Source organism: Chenopodium quinoa, unplaced genomic scaffold (genome assembly GCF_001683475.1).
Source record: "Chenopodium quinoa cultivar QQ74 unplaced genomic scaffold, ASM168347v1, whole genome shotgun sequence".
Lineage (NCBI taxonomy): Eukaryota > Viridiplantae > Streptophyta > Magnoliopsida > Caryophyllales > Amaranthaceae > Chenopodium > Chenopodium quinoa.
The window spans coordinates 930,764-958,070 of record NW_018745569.1 but is presented as its reverse complement, the minus strand read 5'-3'; the positions used below and the strand labels follow the sequence as shown (position 1 = coordinate 958,070).

At 34.6% G+C, this 27,307-nt stretch overlaps 2 protein-coding genes and 1 pseudogene across 2 annotated transcripts; 2 read left to right on the top strand and 1 right to left on the bottom strand.

Moving 5' to 3' along the window:
* Positions 1 to 1,336: 1,336 nt before the first annotated feature.
* LOC110716279 (cyclin-dependent kinase 3-like) lies at positions 1,337 to 5,244 on the top strand. Its single transcript, XM_021894887.1, has 7 exons — positions 1,337 to 1,799; positions 1,879 to 1,987; positions 2,828 to 2,998; positions 4,331 to 4,539; positions 4,644 to 4,723; positions 4,821 to 4,866; positions 4,970 to 5,244. Exons 1-5 carry the CDS (start codon positions 1,552 to 1,554, stop codon positions 4,702 to 4,704), a joined length of 798 nt encoding a protein of 265 aa, XP_021750579.1. The 5' UTR covers positions 1,337 to 1,551; the 3' UTR covers positions 4,705 to 4,723; positions 4,821 to 4,866; positions 4,970 to 5,244.
* Positions 5,245 to 8,046: 2,802 nt separating this feature from the next.
* On the top strand, positions 8,047 to 9,443 carry LOC110716362 (cyclin-dependent kinase 2-like). The gene is made up of 5 exons (XM_021894980.1): positions 8,047 to 8,067; positions 8,233 to 8,447; positions 8,550 to 8,637; positions 8,729 to 8,779; positions 9,324 to 9,443. Exons 1-5 carry the CDS (start codon positions 8,047 to 8,049, stop codon positions 9,441 to 9,443), a joined length of 495 nt encoding a protein of 164 aa, XP_021750672.1.
* Positions 9,444 to 21,971: 12,528 nt separating this feature from the next.
* Positions 21,972 to 23,378, bottom strand: LOC110716295 (annotated as a pseudogene).
* Between the last annotated feature and the right edge of the window lie 3,929 nt (positions 23,379 to 27,307).

Genomic DNA, 27,307 nt, shown 5'->3' with positions numbered 1-27,307 from the left:
TCCGGATGATTGGAGATCCGCCTCCGACGGTCAAGTTAGTACTTGATTAAGGAGTAATTAATGCGGAAATTAAAGTGATTGGGTCTCTCTAGGTGAGAGTGTTTAATGTGTGTAATCTCCCTTAATGAGGATTAAGGGAGGTATTTATAATCTCGGGAAACGTGACAATCTAGGTTTAGGTTAACCTTGGGCTGATTGGGCTTCCCCCGGAAGTTGGGCCTAGGTGACCGGTTATCCCAGGTGTCATGGGAAGGACACGTGTCGTGTCGTAATTGGTCCATAGTGGATGGATCATTGCTTGACACGTGGCAGACTCCTATTAGCCCATGTGACGGACACATGGCGGAACCTGATTGGTCCACTTGTCAGATGGTAATTGGTGGGGAAAAATCCCCTAATCACCTAAAATTAAAAGATACATGGAAATATTAAGAAGTTTACTAAAATACACCAAATAATATTTCTAATAAATATCCTATATCCTATCAAATATTAGGAAGTATAATATACGATAGTATCAAATATACTACTCAAACGATGTTATCTCAAAAAAAATGATTTATCTATTAACCTATACAATTTTTAATGAAGATACTTAACGTTGTTAGTTTTTTTATTTTTTAAATGTGTTTAGATATCACAAACTCCAGAGAAAACTACTTTGTCCAAGCCTTAAAAAAAAGATTCGGATATACTTTAATTCTAGAGACTTGGCCACTGAGCCAACCCTCCTTCTCACTTATTAATTATTACTCCGTACTATTGTCATTCTTAATTATAGGGATATTTGGCTATTCGGTATTAGAATTTGTTAGATATGTGTTATCGTGTAATTTTTAAATATGTAACTTTTATTAACATGTAATAAGTTAATGATAATTATGAGTTATAATCAAGTTGCATTTGAACATTTCTAATTTGTATGATCAAATATAATTTTGACAATAATCTGAATTGATTTATGTTGAAGAGAACAATAGTAGGAAGTTTGTCTGAAAGGGTAAGGATGATTAATATAAGGTCCAAGAAGAGTTTATGAAGTGTGACACTTTTAAGGGTTGTAAGTTTGTAACTACACATTTTGACACTACAAAAGAGTAAAATGTATAATTTGGGATTCTTTTTTCATACTTTTCATCATTTGGGGACTAATCTTACCTAATTCATCATTGTGACCTAAATTCCCAAATCCACTCCCTAATGTAATTTGATTACAACTACCCCAATAAAATTCATTATATATAATTAATCAACGAATTATTTGTCCTAAATTAAATTATTTTGCTTTTTAGAGATACGTTAATTTTTTTTTTTCCAAAACAAAATAGTACCTCCGAATATTAGGGAGGGTGATGTACATGTTTTAGGTAAACAACAAAAAAAAAAATCACATTTGCGTGACTCTTTGAAAACCATATTGCATGTGAAAATGTGAAACTAAAAATAAATGGATTTTCTTCTATTAAAATGATCTCATTATATCACTGTCTTGTTCTCTGAAGTTTTCTCATTTCTCACCCTTCTAAAACATCCTCTCCTCCTTCACTATCAATGGCGAACTTTTTGCCCCCATCCGTCAAAATTCCATCAACCTTCTTTCCTGAAGTTGGGTCAAAATTTCATGATTTTACAATTGTAGAACACGTAGGAGCAGGAGGATTTGGAAATGTGTATTTAATAAAGCGAGAAGAGGAGTCATTTGCTTTGAAACTAATTCCAGTTGCAAAGGGGGAGTTATCTAAAGCAGTGATAAGGGAAATATCACTGCTTTATGATGTTGAACACCAAAACATCGTTAGGTATTTGATTTTTCTACGTTTTTTTTTAATTTTTTTTGAAAGAATTTCTACATTTGGTTGAGCTTGATTTGTGTTGTAGGTTGATAACCGTTTTCGTGGAAAGAGAAAATCTCTGCTTGATTATGGAGTATGTTGGTGCAGACCTGCAGGGTGTAAGTTGTCCTATAGAGGACAATGACAAAATTAAGGTTCGGTTTTTTATTAATTGTTGAAAAAAATTAATAAATTTAAGGATGGTGGTTTAGGGTTTCGCTTATAGTGGTTTAGGGTTAGGGGTGGCCGAAAAGGGTAGGGGAAGGGGGGGACGATTCCGGTGGGGGAATGGGGAGGGGGGCCGATTCCGGTGGGGCTAATGAGGAGGGGGGTAGTTTCCGGTTCGGGGTGGGGGGTCGAGGCAGCAAGAAGGGAAAAAAGATGGGCGTTGGTGGGGGAAAGGCAGTGGGGTTTGGTCTTCGGCGCCGGCCAAAGCATTGGGCGCCGGTCGCTGGTAGGGGGGAGGGGTGGTGGAAAGGGAGGGGGGTTGGGTGGCTGGGTTTTTCTGTTTATTTAAACATTTTAATTTTTTTTTTTTTTTTTTTTTTTTTTTTGTATTTTCAATATTTCTTCTAATTTATTGTCATATATTTTAATCAAATAGTCATTTCAATAAAATCTTTGTCATAATTTTTTTTTTTTTTTTAAGAAATCTTTGTCATAATATTAAATTGACACACACATTCTGGATTTTGAAATAGAAATTATTAAAGTATTAAAGTACACTGAAGAAATTATCATGGCCGGCCAATTATGAAGGGGGTGACAATACTTTACACTGATAATCTGCGATAAGCCGATAATGAAATGATAATAATTTGTGAAAGAAAGTATTTGGAGTTCAATCTGACAGAGCGGGAAATTTGGGCAACATGATAAACGGAAAACACAAACCCAAAAGGGAGAGGAATTTTATATAGTACGAGTAGTATCTTTATATGTAGGAAATATATTTAGAATAATCTAACATTGTATATATATATTTTTAAATGTAGGATTGGATGTACCAAATACTTTGTGCCGTTTCTTACCTTCACGAGAGAAATATTGTTCACCGCGATCTGAAGCCGGGCAATATTCTCAGGACCGAAGATGGACGGTTAAAACAAGCGGATTTTGGTCTTTCTCGAGGCCATTTGTTTCCCGGAGCACAAATTACTCCCCTGGTATTCTTTCATGTTTTTTTTCTGAGTTGATTAATAACTGTCAAATAATAATTATGAGAAATATTGCTTGCTTGTATTATGCTCTGTTGGCCGTGAATATATAGTGTACAAAGGATAGATATGTTAATATTTGCTATAATCACAAGTTCACAACTTAACTAAATTCTATCTTTTGCCAACTAATAGTATCAAATCAAATCAAATCTTCAACATATATCTGGTAATATTAGCACAAGCTTTAAATTCTGATTTGTGACATATGTTAGGGCCTAGTGAAAGAATATGATTGGTTGCCTTTCATTAGAGAACATTGGAGAATATATACAATGTACAACTACTAATTCTCCTTACAGCCACGTTGGTAGCCAATGATTAAGGACCTGGGAATAGCTATAAATATTCACAAGATATATACGAAGTACTTAACAAAAATAAGATATATACAATAACAACCGAATATATTTGACATATAATCTAACACCTAGGTAATAATATTTGAAAACTTATTTAAATTTGCATTTCGTTGTTCCTCATAATTAGATAATGAAATCCCTTACAAAACTTTTATTGTTATTATATGTCTGATTTTTTTTCTTTAGTGATTGACAATCCATTATATTTCGTTGTATTCCCTTCTTCTAAATTTTCTAATTGGAGTTTTATTACCATCAATCTATTTACTGATTGACTTTGGTTAAATCTTTGTTGGACTTTGGTTAGATCAAAGCCTTCGACAACTCCTCCACCATGTCTTTGCCAATCTTAAAAGTTTTAGATGATCAAATATCAATTTATATGTTCATGTTTCAAGCATATATATATTGGATGGATAATTGGATAAAAATAGAACAATGGATGGGATAGATCTATCAAGCTCTCTGTGCTGAGTCATCCCCTCAATGTTGCAATCAATTACTATTATGATTGTTTCATTTAAGGACCTATATATAGAATCAGCAAGTAAAATCAGTTTCCCCTTCTTCTCAAGTTTCTAATTTACCATCAATCTATCTACTGATTCACTTTGGTTAAATCTTTGGTTGGAGTGTCTCTATGTATACGGCTTGCTTTGATTTTAAAGGTGTTGTGTGCTTGATCTTCGTGTGATCGATTATTTTGATAGTGATATTCCTTTCGTAGTTTGAATTAAGTGATTGACAATGATATTATACTCTAGTATTTCATAAATTTAAAGATATATTGTGTTTGAGAGAGTTCTTGTACCATTATACTGTTGGCTTCTGTTTTGGCCTTTTGAGTACTTGGGATGAGCGATGTGTCGGTTCTGTTGGAAATAAATGGCAATCATGATGTAATTTCTTTTTTTTTCAGGAAGCAACCCCTGAATTTAGTGCCCCAGAGCTTTTACTCGGCTCAGGGATGTATACTACAGCCATAGACATGTGGTCTGTGGGTTGTATTTTTTATGTGATGATCGTAGGTGAAAACCCCTTTAGTTCTTATGCTATGATTGCAAATATGTTCCAGTCTAACCCGCCATCTGATCATAAGTCAACAGTGATTCTTGATACCATATTTAGGTACTTTACATTAATTATTTAAGTATTTTTGTAATTTTTTTAATGTTTGGTTTTTGTAAAAAATAATTGATACTAATAAGAGTTACTATTTAATTTATTTGAAGGCTGTTAGGTACGCCCACGGAATTAAGCTGGCCGGGTGTCACCCAGTTCCCCAACGAGTAGGGAAGTTTACGGTGTAAAGGTAAGATATGATGAAGTATAAAAAATATGTAATTTTGTAATATTTATGAAAATAAGTACTTAAAATATACTTATGTTTGAATGTTTGATTTGTTTAGGAGTTGGATGTTTTATTCAGGAGAAGAAGAGAGGGACCTACTAAAGGTAATGTTTAATTATTGTATAAATTATTTTAAATCAATTTATTATTTTATTTCGTATTAAATAATAATAAAAATTAACTTTTTTTTTTATATTTTAATTTCAGAGATTGCTGTGCGTTAATCCTAACGATAGGATTAGCGCAAAGGATGCTCTCAGTCATCCATACTTCAAGGACCTATGAAGAATTGGTTTAATACTCTTATCACAAACATTTCCCGTTAACTTACTTCCGCTTCCATAAATTACTTGTATTATTCATCGTTAATTTTTCCGTAACGATTTTTAAGATGTATCGGTAATTAATCATGAAAATACGCTTATTTGTTAATCATACACTTTTAAATCCTCCATTCTATAAAGACCTTACTTTTCGTTCAAGCTAGTTTCACTTTTTTTTCCCCTACTTTTTCTTAATGCCCTGTTTATTTGGTATTAAGACATTCTTTCTCTTTATCCTATCAAAGCCAAAAAGGACACACTTCTATATCCTCCCTTTTCCTTGACTTCAATTAGTACAATAATTGATTAAAATCTTAAAGAAGATAAGAAATTCAATATTGTTCCATGATTTTTGAATACCGACAAAACTCAAATTTGAGCCTAGATATGTACCACCAATAACACTAGCTACAAAGCGGGTGTACACCAACTATGAGGTTGGATGCGCTCAATGGCGCGGCAAATTATTGTCGATTCCTCTAATTGATTCCGGTGAGCAAAGAAATGTTATATAACTAGCTCTACCTTCTCTTTAGCAAGCCTTACCTCAACTCAAATGACCTTTTCTCACATGAATAAATTATGAATTTTGAGAGCATATAATAAGTGCATGTTAAATAGGCTAGTTTTCATATTTTATGTTGAATTTTGATAACATTATTGTACTGTCCAATTAAAAGAAAAAAAAAAACCACAAACAATGTGCAAGTAATTGAGTAACTTGAATTGTTCCAAAAAAAAATGAAAAAAATTGAGCAACTTGAACTCCATATCTAAGTTGTAACAACACTATACAATTTTTTTTATTTTTTTGAGGAAACAACGCTATACAATTAATTTCACTCCAAATTTGTACGGAGTATTATTTTTACAATCATTCTGATTGGGGCATTGAATATCTAGAGAAAAATTAAAAATTCACTATATTTACTACTCGTAACTACTAGTAACGTGACAACTAAATCCGAATAAATCGTATATAGTATGTATACATACATATAAGAACAACTAATTATGTAACATAACATAGAGAAGGAAAGAGTTAACTTACCATCATCACAATGAACGGGGACTAGAAGCAAAAGATAAGCATGAAGTAGAACCACAATGACATTCTTAAATTTAAGAATTAAACTTAAACATTGTTCAAAATTAGAATTTTTAATGTCACAAATCTTCAACCAATTTTTTATTTTATTTTATTTTATTATTTTTTATTTTTTATTTTTTATTTTATTAATTTTTTTTTTCTAATTCATTATATGTGTTCCTTGAAGCTACTAATTTTTTTTGATGATTAACATTTATTTTTACTAAATTTAATTTAATTTTACTAAACTTAATTTATTTATATTTATTGAATATACTTGTAGTCTTGTATCAATTTAAGGTGAAGTGAATGTGGCCTAAATTACTGTCTTCATCTTAAATAATTGAATAAGTAAACATTTTACATAATAAATGAAAAGAATAAGAATGTGGTAGCTAGTTTGCGATTGACGACAATTAACATTAATGAAGACGGAATACAATCAAACAAAGAGACAAGGAGAATTTATCGTGGGAAACCCGAGAACCGGGAGATAAACCCAACAAATCATTATAAAGTAATACTTTGATGAAGAACAATGTAGTTTATAAGCTTTCAAAGCACCATGAAAGCTCCCACCTCCAGCTCACCCTTTCCCACTCTCAAACACTAAGAGTTAGGGCATTTACAATTGAGGCTCTTTCTCTCTCTCTCTACATTTTCCCCTTCATCTTCTTCTTTACCCTAATACATGACTAACAAGAGTATATATATAGAGCTAGGCCTAAAAAACGACCTCACGGACATAAACAAGCCACGTCGGCCAATTGCAAAACCCGCAAAAGATAGTGCCCGAGACCCGAGCACATGCTGCGCGAGCAGCTTGACCCTCTGCGCGGGTGCCTTGCTGTTGCGTGCGCAGGGCCTGCCCACTGCTCTCTCGTTTGTTCTTGCTTCATTTTCTGTGTCCGGGCTGCGTGCGTGCATCGTCTCATGCATGCGCAACACCCCTATCTTCCTTGCTCTTCGGTTCTTAATTTCTATTAGCTAATTGTATAATTACTCTATTTTATTCAAATCTATACTCTTTTTTACACAATTATCTATGATGTCAAGATTTATATTGAAATTCAGTATACTATTACTTTAACAATAAAGATACGAAATTTACACACATGAAATATGATTTCGGATTTTAATTCAATCATTCAGTTTTCTTTGAAACTAAAAGTTCAATTAAAAACATCACACTCTTCCAATCCCTTTTTATTACGGCAAAAAACATAAAATTCCAATTGAAAAATTTAATACAATGTCGAATAAAATAAACAGAGCCGACCTTAAGAATCAATTGGGAATGTAATTCAAAAATACATTCTACTAATAATACAATTAATTAGAGATTAAACTATTGTATACACAATCTAATAAAATCGAATTTCTATATAATAATGGGGTTAAGAGATAAATTAATTGGCAATTGAAACTATAAATAAATCCTACCTCTTGATTCAAGTGGCTTATAATGGTGTTGCAAGCTTCAAGATTCTTCGCCAAGAGATTATATTGATTCTTGAGGGGCTCGAACTTCGGAATTCAAGTAGTTTCTTAATGCGTAGCTAGGGTTGAGAGCTGAGAGATTTTGATGAGATTATGCGGTTTTCCAAAATTCCCACTATTAGTCTTTTTAATTTTTTAATAAGCCGCTTTTTTTTTATTAGTCCCGCGTAGTGGAATACATTGTGAAATAAAGGCGGGATTAATTTGTGACCGATTAAAGTGTCGAGATTACAAGATATATACGAAGTACTTAACAAAAATAAGATATATACAATAACAACCGAATATACTTGACATATAATCTAACACCTAGGTAATAATATTTGAAAACTTATCTAAATTTGCATTTCGTTGTTCCTCATAATTAGATAATGAAATCCCTTACAAAACTAGTATTTCTGTAAACTAGTATTTCTTTTAATCATTTTATCTTCGTACATGTTTGTGAATTGTGGCCCATATATGGAATAATTATATTTGTGCAATCTTATTATTTACAACTTAATTATGGTTTTAGTAAAGGTTTATGTTAGGTTATATGTAATTCCATTTTTCAGGAAGCTACTGCTGAGTTTAGTGCTCCGGAGATCTTACTTGGATCACGAGAGTACGATACAGCCATTGACATGTGGTCAATTGGCTGTATTTTTGCTTTAATGATCAGCGGCGAAAATCCATTTAGCACTGTTGTTTCTATGGCTGCGCAGTTGTTTCAAACCAATCCTCAGTCAGGGCATTCGATGTCCACTTTTGTTCTAAACAATATATTTAGGTAAATTACATTATTTATTTAAATTGTTTATTTCAATATTTTATATTTGTTTTTTTTTTCTTTTCGAAATTCGAAACTAACTAATTGTTATTATTTCGGTAGGACTTTGGGCACACCGGATGAGTCGAGTTGGGTAGGTGTTTCTGACCTCCCCAACTATCCCAAAGGAGGAGAAGTCCATAAAATTGATGTAAGTAATTAGTTTATTAATTTTAAATATTTTATTAAACAAAAAGAATTATTATATTATACTTATGTTAATTTTGATCCTAAAATTTCAGGAGTTGGATGTTCCGACAAAAGTTGAGGAGGAAGGGAAGGACTTACTGAGGGTATGTAGGTTTATACCTTTTGTTTTAAATTATTCTATTGTTTTATTTATATTAAATAAAAATAAAAAAAAACTAATTTTTTTTTTTTTGTTTCAGAAATTGTTGACTGTTAATCCTAATCACAGGATTTCGGCTAAGGAGGCTCTTGATCATCCCTACATTAGGAATCGGAAGCTTAAAGTCATACTTTAGGAATCCGGAATTAAAGCATTTCAATGTCATACTTTAGGCTCTTAATCAAGCTTTGTGAGACTGCTTGTTGCAAGCATTTCAATGTTTTGTTGTAGTTAACGAATCCCATGAACCAGAACTCAAACTCATCCGCAGTCACTACATGTAAATACTTTTGTGGCAGCCTTTTCATGTTCTCGCTTTCATTCCATCTTTCGATCTTTTTTAACGGTATCACTATCTGCATATACATGAACATTATCACAAATTAATTCAATTATTCAACATATACATACGTCACCTAATTAGCATGTACATATATATATAATCTATGATTTAGAGTTGATTATTAATTATTAGTTGCATAATGTAGTACCTTGTAGTGGAACCTAAGAGGTTCTCCGGTGGGGAGGAAACTTTTGCGATTGGACTGTCACTGCAAAAGGCGAGTTTCTCTGTTGTTGAATTGACTACCTTATATTTTGATGATTGACTTACGTAAAACAAACTCCGACTAATGATGTTTAAAAGAGTCTTGGTTAAGCAGAAGATTCAGGTTTGAAGTAATATGTTCCGGAGTAGGAACAACAAAGTTTGGAAGACTTGATGATGAATGCAAGCTTTCAAGATGTCCTCATATCTCTATATACTTAGTTACTCAGTGTATGAACTTAAGAAACAAAAGTGTTGGAAGGAACTAAGAAGAAACATGAAGTTCCTGAAGGAACCTGAAGTTCCTGAAGGAACTTGACGATTGACGGATGACTCAGAAAAGTTTTTAACAGTTTTCAAAATCCTTAATTTAAGGAAGAGATAAAATCAGTTTGAAAATATTGGGATAAAATCAGTTGAAAAGATTTATTTTATAAATAAATAAAATCTAAATAATTCTTTAATTTAAAAGATAAATTTATTTTAAATTAATTAATTGTTTAAATATCTTTTTAATAAATAAATATTTATCTTTTTAATAAATGTTCTTTTAAACTGATTTTTGACTTGGTAAAATTCTGTTTGCTTAAAAACAGGATGCACGTTGGATTTGGGAGTCAAGTTAGTGAAATCATGGTTCTCAACTTCCTCCACTTACATCCCAACTTCCCAGTATAGGTGAACGTGGGATTGAGGGGGAAGTAGGAACATGATGGAAGCTTGGATAATCTCCCTATAAAAACAGATCAACGTTAAGTTTTGAAAGGGTGGAAAAACAATCTTAAGTATTCTGAGCATAGAGTTTCAAAGTGTTTAAAAGAGAAGTTCCTTCCATCCTTAGTCTCTTAAGTTCTTTAGAAAATACTTGTAATCATTGTGTAATTGGGTTTGGGTTGTGAGAGTTGTAAAGTGTGAGATTTGAGAGAGTTGTTTACACTGTACAAGTGATTCGGAGTAGAATCACAAAGTGTGAGAAACTGTGATTGAGGGATCACAGTTGGGTAACTTGAGTTCCTCACGGAACTTGAGTCTAGGCAACGTATTAGTGATTGTAAATCATTTTTACATAGTTAATTTATTCATTGCCTATCTCAGTGTCTTTTCTCTTAGTAGTAGATTTAATTCCACAAAATTTACCATAGTCTACATACACTACAATTCACCCCCCCCTCTTGTAGTATACATTGTTCTATCAGTTGGTATCAGAGCAAGGAACTCGGAAAAGCAGGAAGCCCTGTCGAGTCAAGTTCCTGGAGGAACAATGTCAAAGGACGAGAGACTAGCTGAAGGTTACTCTACACAAAGACCACCACTCTTCAATGGGAAGTACTATGCCTATTGGAAGACAAGGATGGAGATGTTCATACAGTCCGAGAATTATCAAGTCTGGCGAGCTATCGAAGTAGGAGATTACGAGGTAACCAAGACCAATGCAGAAAATGAGGTAATTCCTAAACCTATCTCTGAATATGATAGAAATGACTTTGAGAAGAAAGAGATTAATGCTACTGCTAAAAAACTCCTAGTTTGGGGTTTAGGGCCAGATGAACACACTCGTGTTATGGGATGTAAAACAGCAAAAGAAATATGGGATTTACTATAAATAACCCACGAAGGAACTCATGAAGTCAAACGTTCTAAAATTGATATACTGCTTTCTAAATATGAACGTTTTGAAATGGGTTCAAAAGAAACTATTCAAGAAATGTTTACTCGTTTTAAAAATATTACTAATGAATTAGTTTCTCTTGGTAGAGTTGTTCCTATGGATGAACAGGTACGCAAAATTCTAAGAAGCCTTCCTGAAGATGAACGGTGGAGAGCCAAAGTGGCTGCTTTGCAGGAATCAAAGGACTTTACAACCTTTAACCTTGAACAACTTGCAGGTTCCTTGATAACTCATGAGCTTCACCTATCAAACAAAAGTCAAGAAAGCTCAAAAAGCCGAGGAATCGCTTTAAAAGTTGCCTAACCAAGTGATGAGGATTCCGAATCTGGAGAGGAAGAAGCTGCCATGCTAGTCAGGAAGTTAAAAAAGCTGTACCGCAACAAAAGGTTTGGTGACCAAAAGAAAAGGAACTTCAAGAAGAACCAATACTCCAAGGAAACAGGAGGTTGCCACAAATGTGGGAACACAGATCACTTCATCAAGGAATGCCCTCTCTGGGAATCAGAAAAAGGAAAAGGCAAAATGAAGGAACACGGAAAATCTAATACTCCTAACTTTTCAAAATCTGATTACAGGAAAGCCATGATAGCTGCGTGGGGAGACACAAGTTCTGAGGATGAAGAAGAATCCACGGAAGAAGAAACTGCAAACCTGTGTTTGATGGCTAAACACAGTGAAAGGTCAAAGGAGGTAAATCTCGAACCTAAATTTCTGAAATCCCTGTCAAAAGACAAATTAATTTCTTTGCTCATAGAAACATTGGATGAATATAAAGAAATATGTCTTAAACTTGGACAAAATGAAAAAGCTCTAGAAATCTATAAGGATCATATGAAATATTTGAATAGTTCAAGAACAGATGTTCAGGGAAGATTCTTTGATTTGCTAGATAGAAATACTATGCTTAAAGAAACACTGGAAAGAGTCAAAAATGAAAATATCATATTAAATGTTGAATTGACTCAGTATAAATTGCTATGCACTAACATTGATTCTAATAATGCTCTTCAATTGCCTTTAGTAACCTTTAATGATGATCTTGAAAATTTGAAAAAAGAATTGCAGGTTACTAAAGACAAAAATGAGTTCCTTGAAAAGGATCTAGAAAGAGCAAGAAACAATGAGAGTGTAATCCACATGGGAGTTCCAAAGTGGATACTTGAAGCTCAAACCAGAAGGACAGAAGGTTTGGGTTTCAACCACAAAAAGAAGAGTAGTAGTAAAAAGAAAAACTATGTGGAACTTCCTAGTGAGACTGTGTGTTCCTTCTGTGGCAAGTCAGGACACAAAGATACTGAATGCAAAAGAAAGGAACTTAAGTCCACTAAAAATATAGTTTATGTATGGCAAAAGAAAAATGAGTCTGCTGTATCAACGAAGGAACCCATGAAAGATGGGGTTCCTGAATCTAACCCTTAGTTTCTTTTGCAGGTCGTAGTGAGGGGGAACAACCAATGGTACCTCGATAGTGGTTGTTCCAAGCACATGACAGGAGATGAATCAAGATTTCTCTCACTGACGGCCTATACAGGAGGAACTGTGACCTTTGGTGATAATAAGAAAGGCAGCATTGTTGCCGTAGGAAAAGTTGGAAGGTCAAGTTCCCAAGCTATTGATAACGTTTTTTTAGTCGAGGGCCTCAAACACAGCTTATTAAGCATATCACAATTTTGTGATAAAGGAAACTCAGTAAGTTTTGATTCTGAAAAATGTAGCATCATTCAGAATGACACTGGGAAAGTTTTGCTGGAAGGAACTCGGAAAGGGAACACTTATACAGTGGATCTCAATACAGTTCCGAGGAACAACTTAACTTGCCTCAGTGTCATTGAGGATGATCCTTTACTGTGGCATAAACGTTTTGGTCATGCAAGTTTCTCTTTGATTGATAAATTAAGAACAAGGAACTTGGTAGAGGGACTTCCTTCAATCAAGTTCCTATGTGACAAAATTTGTGATGCTTGTGTGAAAGGAAAACAGGTCAGATCATCCTTTAAATCCAAGAAAATGGTGAGTTCCACGAAACCTTTAGAGTTAATTCATATGGATTTGTGTGGTCCTATGAGGATTCAAAGTAGAAGTGGAAAGAAGTATGTCTTAGTAATTGTTGATGATTATTCTAGATTCACATGGGTAATTTTTATGTCTAGCAAAGATGAGACTTTTGATGAGTTTGTCACATTTTTCAGGAGAATTCAAAAGTCCACCGGACATCAACTGATACACCTTAGATCTGATCATGGCACTGAATTTGAGAATTTTAAATTTGATGATTTATGCAGGGAACAAGGCTTAAGTCATAATTTCTCAGCTCCAAGAACTCCACAGCAAAATGGAGTTGTGGAAAGGAAGAACAGAACCTTAGAAGACATGGCTCGAACCATGTTAATAGCCAGCGATCTTCCAAGGAACTTCTGGGCAGAAGCCGTGAATACAGCCTGTTATATTATAAATCGTGTCATGCTAAGGCCTATATTAAATAAGACACCCTATGAACTTATGAAAGGCAGAAAACCGAATATATCTCATCTGAGAGCATTTGGTTGTAAATGTTTTGTGCATAATAATGGTAAAAGGAACATAGGGAAATTCGATGAAAGAAGTGATGAAGCCGTATTTCTCGGATATGCTACTAACAGTAAAGCGTATAGAGTTTACAATAAACGCACTATGTGTGTTGAGGAAAGTGTGCATGTTATATTTGATGAAACTAATCCACTTCCATGTACACAGGAACATGAGGACTATGACTTTGAAATTGGTCTAGTACGTCCTCAAGAACAAGAAGAAGATGCAGTAATTCCAAATAAGCAGCCAACTCGATTAAATGAAAATCATGAAAATCCAGAGAAGGAACTCGACATACAGACTGAAGTTCCTTCGAGAGAACAGCCTCAGAATGAAGAACCTGCCGAGGAACCAATAACACAAGAGGAAATCACTGAAGAAGAAGCAACAGGCTCAGGAAATCAGAATAGTCGAGTTCCTATCCAAACCTTCCAGCCCAAACCTTGGAAGCACCAAAAGTCACACCCACTGGACAAAATTATCAGTGACTTATGCAAAGGAACTCAGACTAGATCGCAAATGAGGAACTTCTGTGCCTTCAATGCTTTTCTATCTACTTTGGAACCTCGCAACCACAAAGAAGCCTTAGAAGACCCTGACTGGATTATAGCCATGCAAGAGGAACTCAATGAATTCGAAAGAAATCAGGTATGGCATCCTGAACCTAAGCCACTAGATAAAAAGGTCATAGGCTTAAAATGGGTCTTTCGAAACAAACTTGATGAATATGGTACAATTGTACGAAATAAGGCTAGGTTGGTTGTAAAGGGATATAACCAACAGGAGGGTATTGATTTTGAGGAAACATTTGCTCCTGTTGCTAGACTTGAGGCTATTAGAATTTTAATATCTTTTGCTGCTTTTATGGGTTTTAAACTGTATCAGATGGACGTAAAGTGTGCGTTTTTGAATGGTTTATTAAAAGAAACAGTTTACGTCGATCAACCCCCTGGATTCGAGAATCCAAATTTTCCAAACCATGTTTTTAAACTTGATAAGGCTCTCTACGGACTAAAACAAGCTCCAAGAGCATGGTATGAAAGATTGTCTAAGTTCCTTTTGGAAAATGATTTTAAACGAGGAAAAATTGATAAAACTTTGTTTTTAAAATCTAAAGGAACTCATCTTTTAGTTGTACAGATCTATGTTGATGATATTATATTTGGTGCAACTAACGAATCTTTGTGCAAGTACTTTGCTGACTTGATGTGTAGTGAGTTCCAAATGAGCATGATGGGGGAACTCAATTTCTTTTTAGGACTGCAGATCAAACAAACAGAATCAGGAATATTTATACATCAGCAAAAATATGTCAAGGAACTCCTGAAAAAGTATAACCTTGACAACGCAAAGACTAACCACACTCCTATGGGAACTAACTCTAGATTAGACGAAGATCCCTCAGGAACTTGTGTGGACCAGACAATGTACAGAGGTATGATTGGTTCCTTATTATATTTAACTGCAAGTAGACCTGACATTTCTTTTAGTGTTGGTCTTTGTGCTAGGTTCCAATCAAATCCAAAAGAGTCGCATCTAACTGCCGTAAAAAGAATACTGAGATATCTTAAAGGAACGACAGACTTGAGTTTATTCTACCCACTAAGTGATACATTCGATCTCAAAGGATTTGCTGATGCAGATTATGCCGGAGACTTAGTAAATCGCAAGAGCACGTCAGGTATGGTTCAATTCTTAGGCTCTTGTCCAGTTTCTTGGAGTTCCAAGAAACAAAACACTGTTGCTCTATCCACTGCTGAAGCAGAATATGTAGCTGCTGCTGCATGTTGCTCCCAATTAATATGGATAAAGCAACAGTTGCGTGATTTTGGCATAATTTTAGAATGTGTTCCTATATACTGTGATAATACTAGTGCTATTTGCATCTCAAAAGATCCAGTACATCATTCACGTGTAAAGCATATTCATGTTAGGCATCACTTTCTAAAAGACAATGTGGAAAAAGGCTCTATTAAATTAGAATTTGTACAAACTGAATATCAAATTGCTGACATTCTAACAAAGCCTTTGAGTAGAGAAAAATTCGAAAAGATGCGATTGGAACTCGGAATGATAAAGCTGAATTGAGCAGTTCTTCTTGGAACCCCAAGGTATGTCTTAGTGAAACGACTGAGCATTGCTATATATAACCTTGGTGTGAAAAACATAATCTCGAATCTTGCAATGAACAAGCATGTAATTCTAATGAGTGTGTGATCATGTGATTATGTCAATAAAGAAGACAAATTAAGCCATATTATTTTCCAAGTTTTTTTTTTTTTTTAAAAGCTCTGTACAGGTCAACCAGTATTTTACTCTGAAGTAACTTACTGGCATTTTTATTTATCTTTAAATTTTTAATTTTATCTTTTTTCATCTTATAAATTCCAAAACAACAAAAAGATTTTTTTTCTCAATTAGATTTTATCTTATTTTTATTTTTCTTTTTATTGTAAATAAATCACACAACCTTTCAACCTCCCCACTAACACGCTTTCCCACATTCACTCCCACATTCACTTCACCTAAACCGTCACTTCACCACACCCCTTAAACCGTCACTTTTTACAAACCCTTCAACTTCATCACCTATCATCACCCGTCACTCCCCACAAACCCCTCCTCACCTTCACGTTCCCACCAACCTCCATTTATACACTTCTCCTACTTTCTCAAAATTCACCCAACCATGAAAACCAACATAAATTCCAACCCCTTAGAACGACGATCCGGACGGAACTCACCATCAAAACCCGTCCCTCCAACTATGATAATCCCTTCCTCCTCTCACGCACCAAAACGCAAGGCTACTCAACCCAAGGAAAAACCAGAAAAAACTAAGGCCCGTCGCACCAAAGCCCGGCAAACCCGAAACGACAAATTCTTACTTGGGTATGCAATTGATCACTCATGGTGCACGGATTGTAAGTTTTCCGAAATTTTAGAGTTGTTGGATTATCAAAATTGGATATATTTGTTGGATGTATGTTCAAAGTTTCCAATTTATCCTACATTAATGGATGAATTTTGCTCCTCTTTTGTTTGCGTTGATGGTGTATGTAGTGCTACGGTTGGTGGTGTGAATATTGAGTTTGATGCAGGTTATTTGGCCAAATTGTTTAAAACCCCAAATATTGGATATAGAACCTATGTCAAAAACAAATCCAAATACACCGTAGATGGCCACAATGAAACCGAAATTGTCACATTTATTGGTGGAAACCCGAAAGTTACTACAACTAACCACAATGCCTTAACTCCTTTGCATAAACTATTGTTCAACATCATTTGGAGAGGAATTCTTCCTCGTTCCCAAAAACGCAGCACTGTAACCCTGTTAGATGCATCCCTTATCTTCTGTCTAGCAAAGAAAGTTAGCATTAACTTTCCTGCCTTAATGATAGCCCACCTAGACCATTGCATTCCCGACCTACACATACCCTATGGTTCCCTTTTGACAGTGGTGTTTCAGGATTTGAAAGTTCCTTTGCCACAAACCGAGACATACATTCTCAAACCTGAACACATCCTTCAAGAAAAATCATTGTTAAAGCTGAAATTAAAAGTGGTGAATGGGAATGTTTGTTTTGCATCTAATGTGCAAAGTGATTCCGAGGGGGAACACAGTGAGGGGGAAGGAGACAAGAAAGAGGAAAATCGTGAGGAAAATAAAAATGCAATTGGAGAGAAAGAACCAGAGAAGGATTGTGAAGAAGAGGTAGAAGAAGTTAAGAGTGATGGGGTAGTAGAGAGTGCAAATGAGGAGGAGGAAGAGGATGATCAAGAGAATGAGAAGGAGAAGAGGATGCTCAGGAGGCATTACTGCAAGAGTTACTTCAGGAAGTTGGGGGTTCTGTCAAACACACCCCTATACCAGGCAGACGAAGGAGGAGTGTCAGACTTGCTTCATCCAAACCCAAACCCTTGCATTCTGAGCTTGTCATTGTTGAGTTGGATGAAGAATCAACTAAAGTTTCTGAAGGAACTTCCACCCAAGTTCCTCCGGGCCCCTCCTCTTCTGTTCCAGAGGGAACTCCATCACCACCTCAAATTCCATCCCCTGCTCACCACACCATACCTTCTCCCCTTGCTTCCCAGCCTTGTACTTCTGGTTTCGGATTCAGCGCTTTTAGCTCTGGTCCAAGTCTCTTGCAAATCCAGGAGGAACTTCAGCATTTGTCCACTACACTTACACAGAGTATAACTACCCTTACCTCTAAAGTGGATCACTTGGCTACTACAGTTGAGGGGCTGCAAACTCAGATGATTTCTCTGGAAAATAAAATCAATGCTCATATGGACTCCTCATCCCAGGAAGTCAAAGCTACGGTGAAGGAACAGTGCTACAAGACCATTCTCAAGGCAATCAAAGATGTTCCTTTACCATGAAGCTCCTACCACTTCCACTCTCTGCCAAACATACCTACCCCACTGTCTCTTGTGATTTATGAACAATGTTCTTCTGTTCAGTTTTTCTTTTGTTAATTTTGGATCTTTTTTGGTTTGTTTTATAGATTTTTTTTTTATTCGGTTTGAAATCAATTGGCTTGATTTGTTTTTTAATTTGATATTCTCATTCTGGTTGCATATGAACTGTGTGCGCATGCTTAATCGTTCATGAATTCAGATTTACTACTCCCTCCGTAGTTTAGTACTATATATAGCATGCTCTTTCTATCATTTTGATAATGTCAAAAGGGGGAAGAGAAGAAAACAAACTCAGAAAGCTGGACTCAAACCGATTCCTCTTCAAGTCTTCATCGTTTAAGCAAAGGTATAAATCTCATAATTTATTAATTTGTAGAATGATGCAGACTTCTTAATACTTAGTTTATTTTTTTTCTGTTTTGTTTATATAATTAGTTTACTGTTAATAGTTCCGAAATTTGCCTGGATGATTATTTTGTTTTAACCGAGTTTGTTTTTGTTTGTCATCATCAAAAAGGGGGAATATTGTTGAATTGACTACCTTATATTTTGATGATTGACTTACGTAAAACAAACTCCGACTAATGATGTTTAAAAGAGTCTTGGTTAAGCAGAAGATTCAGGTTTGAAGTAATATGTTCCGGAGTAGGAACAACAAAGTTTGGAAGACTTGATGATGAATGCAAGCTTTCAAGATGTCCTCATATCTCTATATACTTAGTTACTCAGTGTATGAACTTAAGAAACAAAAGTGTTGGAAGGAACTAAGAAGAAACATGAAGTTCCTGAAGGAACCTGAAGTTCCTGAAGGAACTTGACGATTGACGGATGACTCAGAAAAGTTTTTAACAGTTTTCAAAATCCTTAATTTAAGGAAGAGATAAAATCAGTTTGAAAATATTGGGATAAAATCAGTTGAAAAGATTTATTTTATAAATAAATAAAATCTAAATAATTCTTTAATTTAAAAGATAAATTTATTTTAAATTAATTAATTGTTTAAATATCTTTTTAATAAATAAATATTTATCTTTTTAATAAATGTTCTTTTAAACTGATTTTTGACTTGGTAAAATTCTGTTTGCTTAAAAACAGGATGCACGTTGGATTTGGGAGTCAAGTTAGTGAAATCATGGTTCTCAACTTCCTCCACTTACATCCCAACTTCCCAGTATAGGTGAACGTGGGATTGAGGGGGAAGTAGGAACATGATGGAAGCTTGGATAATCTCCCTATAAAAACAGATCAACGTTAAGTTTTGAAAGGGTGGAAAAACAATCTTAAGTATTCTGAGCATAGAGTTTCAAAGTGTTTAAAAGAGAAGTTCCTTCCATGCTTAGTCTCTTAAGTTCTTTAGAAAATACTTGTAATCATTGTGTAATTGGGTTTGGGTTGTGAGAGTTGTAAAGTGTGAGATTTGAGAGAGTTGTTTACACTGTACAAGTGATTCGGAGTAGAATCACAAAGTGTGAGAAACTGTGATTGAGGGATCACAGTTGGGTAACTTGAGTTCCTCACGGAACTTGAGTCTAGGCAACGTATTAGTGATTGTAAATCATTTTTACATAGTTAATTTATTTATTGCCTATCTCAGTGTCTTTTCTCTTAGTAGTAGATTTAATTCCACAAAATTTACCATAGTCTACATACACTACAATTCACCCCCCCTTCTTGTAGTATACATTGTTCTATCATCTGTGGAGATGAATAGGCGGCCTGCTATCGCGCCTGCCGTGGTGTATAAACTGCAACGAGAAGCCCTCAACAATTGTCTCCTCGAAGGCTAAACACTCTTCTGAATAACTTGTCAACTCCTCCTACCAAGCTCAATTTCCCTTTCACTACATAGTTTGAATAACAAAAGTTAATTATAATCCTTAATTCATATTTTAAAAGCGCTAATTCCCTGTTACTCATTGTGTCATAGTGGCATTTATTTACAAAAGTCAAATAATTTTACATAGATGTGCGGGTAGGTCAACATTTATTTACAAAATATACATACCAAGCTTGTTCATCGTGGTAAAAACTGAATCCACTTTACGATGTTTCCAAGTGATCAACGATGATTGATCTACTTGGCCTATAGAAGGCCCAGGCAACAATTTGATGGTAGATGTTTTTCTTGTTTGATCATAACTTAATTTTGACAACCCATTTCGAAGGAGGTGATCTCCTAGCATACTCTTCATACTCCTTGACTTAAACGCCTCGGAAGCATTCATTTTAGCTTAATTATGATGAATAATAATTAATCGATCTCGATTACTTAATCTAAATTTTTGAGACAATTGAGAAATTTGTTTATAAGACGATGGAGCACATAGTGTGTAATTTGGTAGTTGGCGGTGGGAGGGGAGTTTGTGAAGGTGAGATTCAAGTTATATATATAAGGGTTGTATGAAAAAATTTGTACAATTTTTTAAGATAAAAATTAGGTGGAATTAGTCATCCATGACTCATCAAAAGGAAAACTAAAAGTAAACATTTAGGGCCATCAATTTACTTACTAAGTAAGTTGGTGATGATTCAAATCCATTCATATATTTTGATTGGCTTTTCAAAAAGTGATGACGAAAATCTATGTAATGTTCTCTTTAAATATAATTAATTAGAGTGATATTAAAGCACAAATAGATCATAGAAATATGTCATTCGTGTTTAAGCCTTTTAGCTTTTGAGTCCGCAGTGTTACTTTCTGATGCAACCACCCATCACTATTGTAGTCAAGAGCTAATTAAAAGGTTAATTTGTTTTCTAATTAAAAATTAACCTTATTTATTTTTAAATTAGTGAGTTAAACATTAGTGGTATGTATAATTTCGTGGAAGCCATAATATATAATGCGGTAATAGTTATCAACATATGGAAACTACCATGCACGTACATTACCATAATAGATAAGATCGTTGACACCAATTCAACTTGACCATCTAAAATTAATTAAAAGAAGTTTGGTTTGCTTATAAAAAATGGTGGTTTGTGATAATCAACGAGAAAAATGATATTATATAAAAGTTATGTGAGTGAGCTTATAATATTAACATGGGTCTTTTTAATTTATATTTATACGAGTAATAAAACCTAATGCTCTATATTGACACTTGAGATTGTCGATAATGTTAGACCAACGTGCGTAAAACATGACTGCCACCGCCTAATTGCTAAACCATCTTATCATATGTTTCAAAATCTACAATTTATTAATTTTGTAAATTCTAATATAAACAACATTTTATTGACCAATCCGTAGATAATAGGCATAAAAATACTTTTTACCAATTGACTAAAAGCTTTCTTAGGAATATGAGGAAATATCTTCTATGGAGTGCTTTTATGTACATATTAAAAGGTTAGGCGGCCTTAAAGGATAAGTAAAATTCGCACCTCAAAATGTTCATAGTAATCCCGGCCCATAATCCCTACATGATAATGGTTAATTACAATTTGATCATATCGAGCCGATCGATAGACCTTGGTAAGTATACACGCATGGTATTTCATGATTGTTAAAGTAACACATAAATTTAGTTATGTCTTGTATGTACTAGATATTCCCTTTATTCTTTAATGATAATAGACCGAATTTTTATATTTACCTCAAATTTAAAACATTTTCATAATACTCTTTATTTATGCACAATGCGATTCACCTAGAATCTATAAGGGCTGGTATGATAGAGATTTAAAATTATAAGTGTAAGCCTAATTGTTGCTGTACTTCATATATACTGATGAATTCCTTAAAAATAACCCTTACAGTTTAATAGTTGTGGACTAGTACGTACAATGGTTCATTTGCAAGCATTTTTGTTTTTGCCATATTCTCGTGTATTTATCAATGTAATTCTATAGTATATTTCACCTAATTAAGCTTTGAATCTTAGCAATCAATTCGTGTCCTTGAATTTGAAAAGTTATATATAATAATAAAAAATAATTGAATTAGATGGTCTCAAACAAATCACTATGTACAAGCTCATCAGCTACTATCAATCCTAGACAAGACAAAGTTGTATTTACAGAGTTACTAAAGCCTTAATTAATCAATTTTTACGTCACAAGTCAACAGATTAAGCTTTGGGAGACTGCTTGTTGTAAGCATTTCAAAGTTTTGCTGTAGCTGACGAATCCCATGAACCAAAACTCAAACTCATCCGCGGTTACTATTTCTAGATACTTCTGTGATGGCTTTTTCGAGTTCTCGCTTTGATTTAATTTGTTGATCTTCCTTAACGGGATAACAACCTGCACGAACACATTTCATTCGCGTTAGAAATTTAATTCATTTGATACCTAATACGTACAAACATACGTATAGATAATCAAGTGCATTGATTTAACAGTAAATCTCTGTTACTCACTGTGAGAAACATTTTTGTTTCTCACAATGACAGTTTCGTAAATAAAATGGTACCACCGTGACTAAAGTGGTACAATTTTATCATCCATTTCGTAAATAAAATGTATCACCGTGATTAAAGTGGTACATTTAATTTACGAATCTGCCAGTGTGAGAAACAAAAACGTTTCTCACAGTGAGTAATGGGGGCGCCCACTTGATTTAAGTAAGCTAAGGGTGGTATTACCTTGTAGTGGAACCTAAGGGGTTCTCCGGCAGGGGAGGAGACTTTCGCGATTGGCCTGTCGCTGCAGAAGGCGAGTTTCTCGGAGGATACGAATAGGCGGCCTGCTATGGGACCTGCCGTGGTGTACAAGCTGCAACGAGAAGTCCTTAACAACTGTTCTCCTTCTCGTACACTAAATACTCGTCTAAACACTTTGTCAAATCCTCTTACCAAGCTCAATTTTCCTTTCACTGCATTAATTTAAATAAACGACCATTAATATTGTACCCTCATGATTTTCAAAAAAATTATCCAAAGTATTATTACATACATGTAGGAGTATATGAATTGAAGGTTGGTCATACGTACCAAGTTTATTCATCGTGGTAAAAACTGATTGCCCTTTAATACGTTGTTGTTTTGAAGTGATCAAAGCTCCATCCACTTGGCCACCGGAAGAAGGTCCAGATAATAATTTGATCGACGATGTTTTCCTTGTTTGATCATAAGTTATTCTTGGCAAACCATTTCGAAGCAAATGATCTCCGAGCATACTCTTCATGCTCCTTGATGATTGAAATGCCTTCGAAATGTTCATTTTCGCTAACTTCGTGTGAATTAATGATCTCTCTTTTAACTCTTGATAAGACTAGAAGTTTCTCCTAACATGAATTGATGCAAATGCTAGTTGGTGATGGAAAATATGTTTGTCAAAAGGAGGTTTATATAGGAACAAAATGTTATAAAACTTTATAAATTTTGATGCATGTATAATTGTATATATTTCATTTGCTTTCCAATTTCTTTAATTAAACTATCTGTATATTAACAAAGTTATAATATTATATATATTTTCAAAAATGTGAAGTCTTAGAATGAATTAGAATTGAAAGTGGTGTGGGGTTAGAGAATATATATCATCCATGTGTAAGCATTGTAGCTTTTGAGTCGGCAATGTTGCTTTCTGATGCCATCTTTCAAATATTTTAGACCTAAATTGAAAGAGGCAAGGTAGGTTTTTGTAAAAGTTTTACTATACTAATTTACCTTATCTAATTGAAATATTATACTATATAAAACGAAAAGCTAGGTATATACTCTTGTATTAAAAATGAGATTGACATTGAATTGGCTTGCTTAACTAAGTAAGGATATCGATTAAAAAAAAACCTAAGTAAGGATATATATAGTTATATACTCACTAGTTGATGACTAACATAAGATACCCAACCAAATCAAATGCAGCGTAAGATTAAATTTGTTTGTTGAGATTGTGTTATGTGATTTTGAAGAAATCTATAGATTAAAAGAAAAAAGTTATCATAGAATTTATCTAAAAATTCATCATAAAATTATTTTTATCGTTAAATTTTTACATAACTTTAATTAATAGACCAAAATCCCTCACGCAAGCGTTACCAGTCCAGCCACCTACGTTACACAAATCAATATCTAGCTCTAACTTGACAAGTTCCTAGCTTATGACTACTACTAGTATATGTTTGACTACTTTTTCTTTTTTCTTTCGTTTGGTTTTATTCTGGATATTTTTCAAATAATGTTATAATCCAATTCAATGAGCATTATACAAGATGACTGGTTGCTGACAAGATGACACATGGAATTGTCGAAACGTGCAATTAATTTTGTTAACACCAAATATTGCCACTAAAAATTCAGCTTAATTGGAAGCGAAGAAATCTTATATTTTGTCACTATCTTCAAAATACATCATCTTGAGTTGACAATAATATTTTATATACGATGAATTTTTAGAAATCTGGATACCAACCCAAATATATGATGTCAGGAATCAATTTTCCTTAGTTATATTTTTGTATAAATAAGTATATATATATACAATCTAATAAGATATTAGGGCAAGTAACTTGGCTCATTAGCTATATAATATTAGACTTAACACCCCCCCTCAAGTTGGAACATGCAAATCGCAAATGCCCAATTTGCCAAGCAAATACAAAAATTGGTGTTTGCTTAAGGCCTTAGTGAATATATTTGCGAGTTAATCAGTTGTTTTCACATGAGATGGACTAATATCCCCTTCCTGAATTGCATCCCGAACATAATGACAACCGACCTCAATATGCTTAGTGTGTCATGAAAGACCAGATTCTGTGCAATATATAACGCTGATTGACTATCACAAAACAAGCTCATCGCACGTCGATGCGAAACTCCCAAACTGTCCAGCAGCGCCTTCAACCATTTCAACTCATAAGTAATGGCCGACATGGAACGATACTCTGCCTCCGCAGAAGACTTAGTGACAGTATGTTGTTTCTTGGTCTTACAAGAAACCGGGGAACCACCAAGAAACACCAACCAACTAGAAATCAATCGTCTCGTTAAAGGACAATTAGCCTAATCCGAGTCACACCAACCTTTCAAGTAGCGTACCGTACGAAGTGCGGCCTCCTAATGATCTTGACGAGGTGTTGCATAAATTGAGATAAGATATGAATTGTATAGGCCAAGTCAGGTCTAGTGAAAGACAAATAAATCAAATAACCCACAAGACGACAATACATATTGGGATCATCAATAAGAGGTATTTTCGATTTCACCAGAGTATGATTTTTCTCAATCGGAGTACCAGCTGGCCTTGCCCCTAACAAACCATACTTTGCAATAATATTAAGGGTGTATTTCCGTTGACATAAAAATATGCCTTCCGAACTTCGTGCAACCTCAATACCAAGAAAGTACTTCTAACACCCAAATCTTTCATATGAAAACAATCACTTGAGTATGACTTGAATGTAGAAATTGCAGAAGAGTTATTCCCCAAAATAATAAAATCATCAACATACACAAGGACACTAAGATGAATAGCCTCATGATTCAGAGTAATTAATAAATAGAGAATAATCGGAGTACGATTGTATGAAACCGTACATTTTGAGAGAGCTAGACAATTTGGCAAACCAGAAATGGGGTGCTTGTCGAAGACCATACAACGACTTCTGCAGGCGACATACTATCCCAGATTGAGACCCATGAAATCCGAGAAAGGGCTTCATATGATTGATCAAATATACCGCCCCAAGAACACATTCACCCCACAAATCAATCGGCAGATTGCCTTGAAACATTAATGCTCGACCCACATTTAATATATGTTGGTGTACGCTCAACCCGACCTTTTTGTTGTGGAGCACCAACACAAGAAGTTTGAAACAAAATGTCATGTTCATCAAAGTAGGGAAGCATGTGTTTAAATTCCGTACCATTGTCACTCCGAACATATTTCACAGACACATCAAATTAAGTCTTAATCATACCAAAGAATGAGCAAAAAGATGAATAGACCTCGGTTTTGTCATTCAACAAATAAACCCAAACACCCCTTGAGAAATCATCAACAAGGGTCAAAAAGTAGTGTGCACCACAAGTAGAGGGAGTTTTATACGACCCTCATAGATCACAATGTATCATTTTAAAAATATGCCTAGCACGACTACCACTTATAGGAAAGCAATCCCTGGTTTGCTTAGCTTGAGGACAAACTTCACATGCCTTATGTAAATATTTACTACAAGAGTACCTCTAATAGCAGGAAGTAACTTGACAACTCTTTCAAAAGGATGCCCCAAACGTCGATGTCATAACTCAAATATTGAGACCTCCGGACCTGTGACCGCACATACTTTAGGGATACAGTGGAAATAGTAGAGTTTATCTATTCGTTCACCTCCTCCAATCAGGCTCCCCGAATTTTGATCTTGGATAGCACATAAAGAATTAGTGAATCGTACATAACAGTGAGAATCATCAATTAATTTAGACACTGATATCAAATTGCAATTTAATTTAGGAACAAATAAGACATGTTCAAGAATAATTCCATCCTCCAGGAAAACACGGCCCTCCTTTATAGCGATTGCTTGAGCACCGTCCAGAAGACCAACAGGGCATGGTAGAATGGATTGAATATCTATTAGAGAAAACTCGTCACCTGTTACATGATGAGAGGCACCTGTGTCAATAATCCACGACAAAGAAAAATAATCAGTGATCCTCAAGTCTGGCGAACAATCGGGGGTGAAAGTATTGCAGGCTGCTGTCGTAGCGTGAGCCAGGACAGCAGTAGGCGACACATTAGCACCAGCAGTAGATAGAGTAGTGTACGGGGCAGCGATAACCTTCATTATTTCGTAATTGCCGTATTTTTCAAGCCACCAATCAGGGTAGCTATGGACCAAAAATCAAGCATCGTAATCGTGACCCGATCAATTGCAGTGGGTACAATATAAATTCGCCTTATCATGTTGCTTTGATAGAGAATCAGCATAATGCAAAGTACTATGTTGATTGTATAAGTGAGAAGAAGAACAACCTTCATCCACCGTTGTTCATAAGTAGTAGAGAATTACAGAAGAGAAGAAAGGAATTATTCTTTTTAGGGTTTAGAAATTTAGAGGCCTCGATAACAATGTCAGGAATCAATTTTTCCTTAGTTGTATTACTGTATGAACAAGTATATATATACTCCCTCCGTTTCGCATTAGTTGCAACAGAGACTTAGCTCATAGTTTAAGAAAATTATATACTAGGCTTATAGGCTTATAATATAAAGTAATGTTACTAAGAGATAGAAATAATGTGGGTGGGGTTGGTAGGAAGGATAAATAATAAAATATTTGTGAAAGTGGGGTTAGTGGGAGAGAGAAA

Excerpts from the sequence above, each read along its gene's own strand:
- LOC110716279 (XM_021894887.1), top strand. The coding sequence starts at position 1,552 with ATGGCGAACTTTTTGCCCCCATCCGTCAAAATTCCATCAACCTTCTTT. Across the intron at positions 1,988-2,827 it reads AGGACAATGACAAAATTAAG|GATTGGATGTACCAAATACT; the intron begins GTTCGGTTTTTT and ends TTTTAAATGTAG. Across the intron at positions 4,540-4,643 it reads ATTCTTGATACCATATTTAG|GCTGTTAGGTACGCCCACGG; the intron begins GTACTTTACATT and ends ATTTATTTGAAG.
- LOC110716362 (XM_021894980.1), top strand. The coding sequence starts at position 8,047 with ATGAAATCCCTTACAAAACTA. Across the intron at positions 8,068-8,232 it reads TGAAATCCCTTACAAAACTA|GAAGCTACTGCTGAGTTTAG; the intron begins GTATTTCTGTAA and ends TCCATTTTTCAG. Across the intron at positions 8,638-8,728 it reads GAGAAGTCCATAAAATTGAT|GAGTTGGATGTTCCGACAAA; the intron begins GTAAGTAATTAG and ends CTAAAATTTCAG.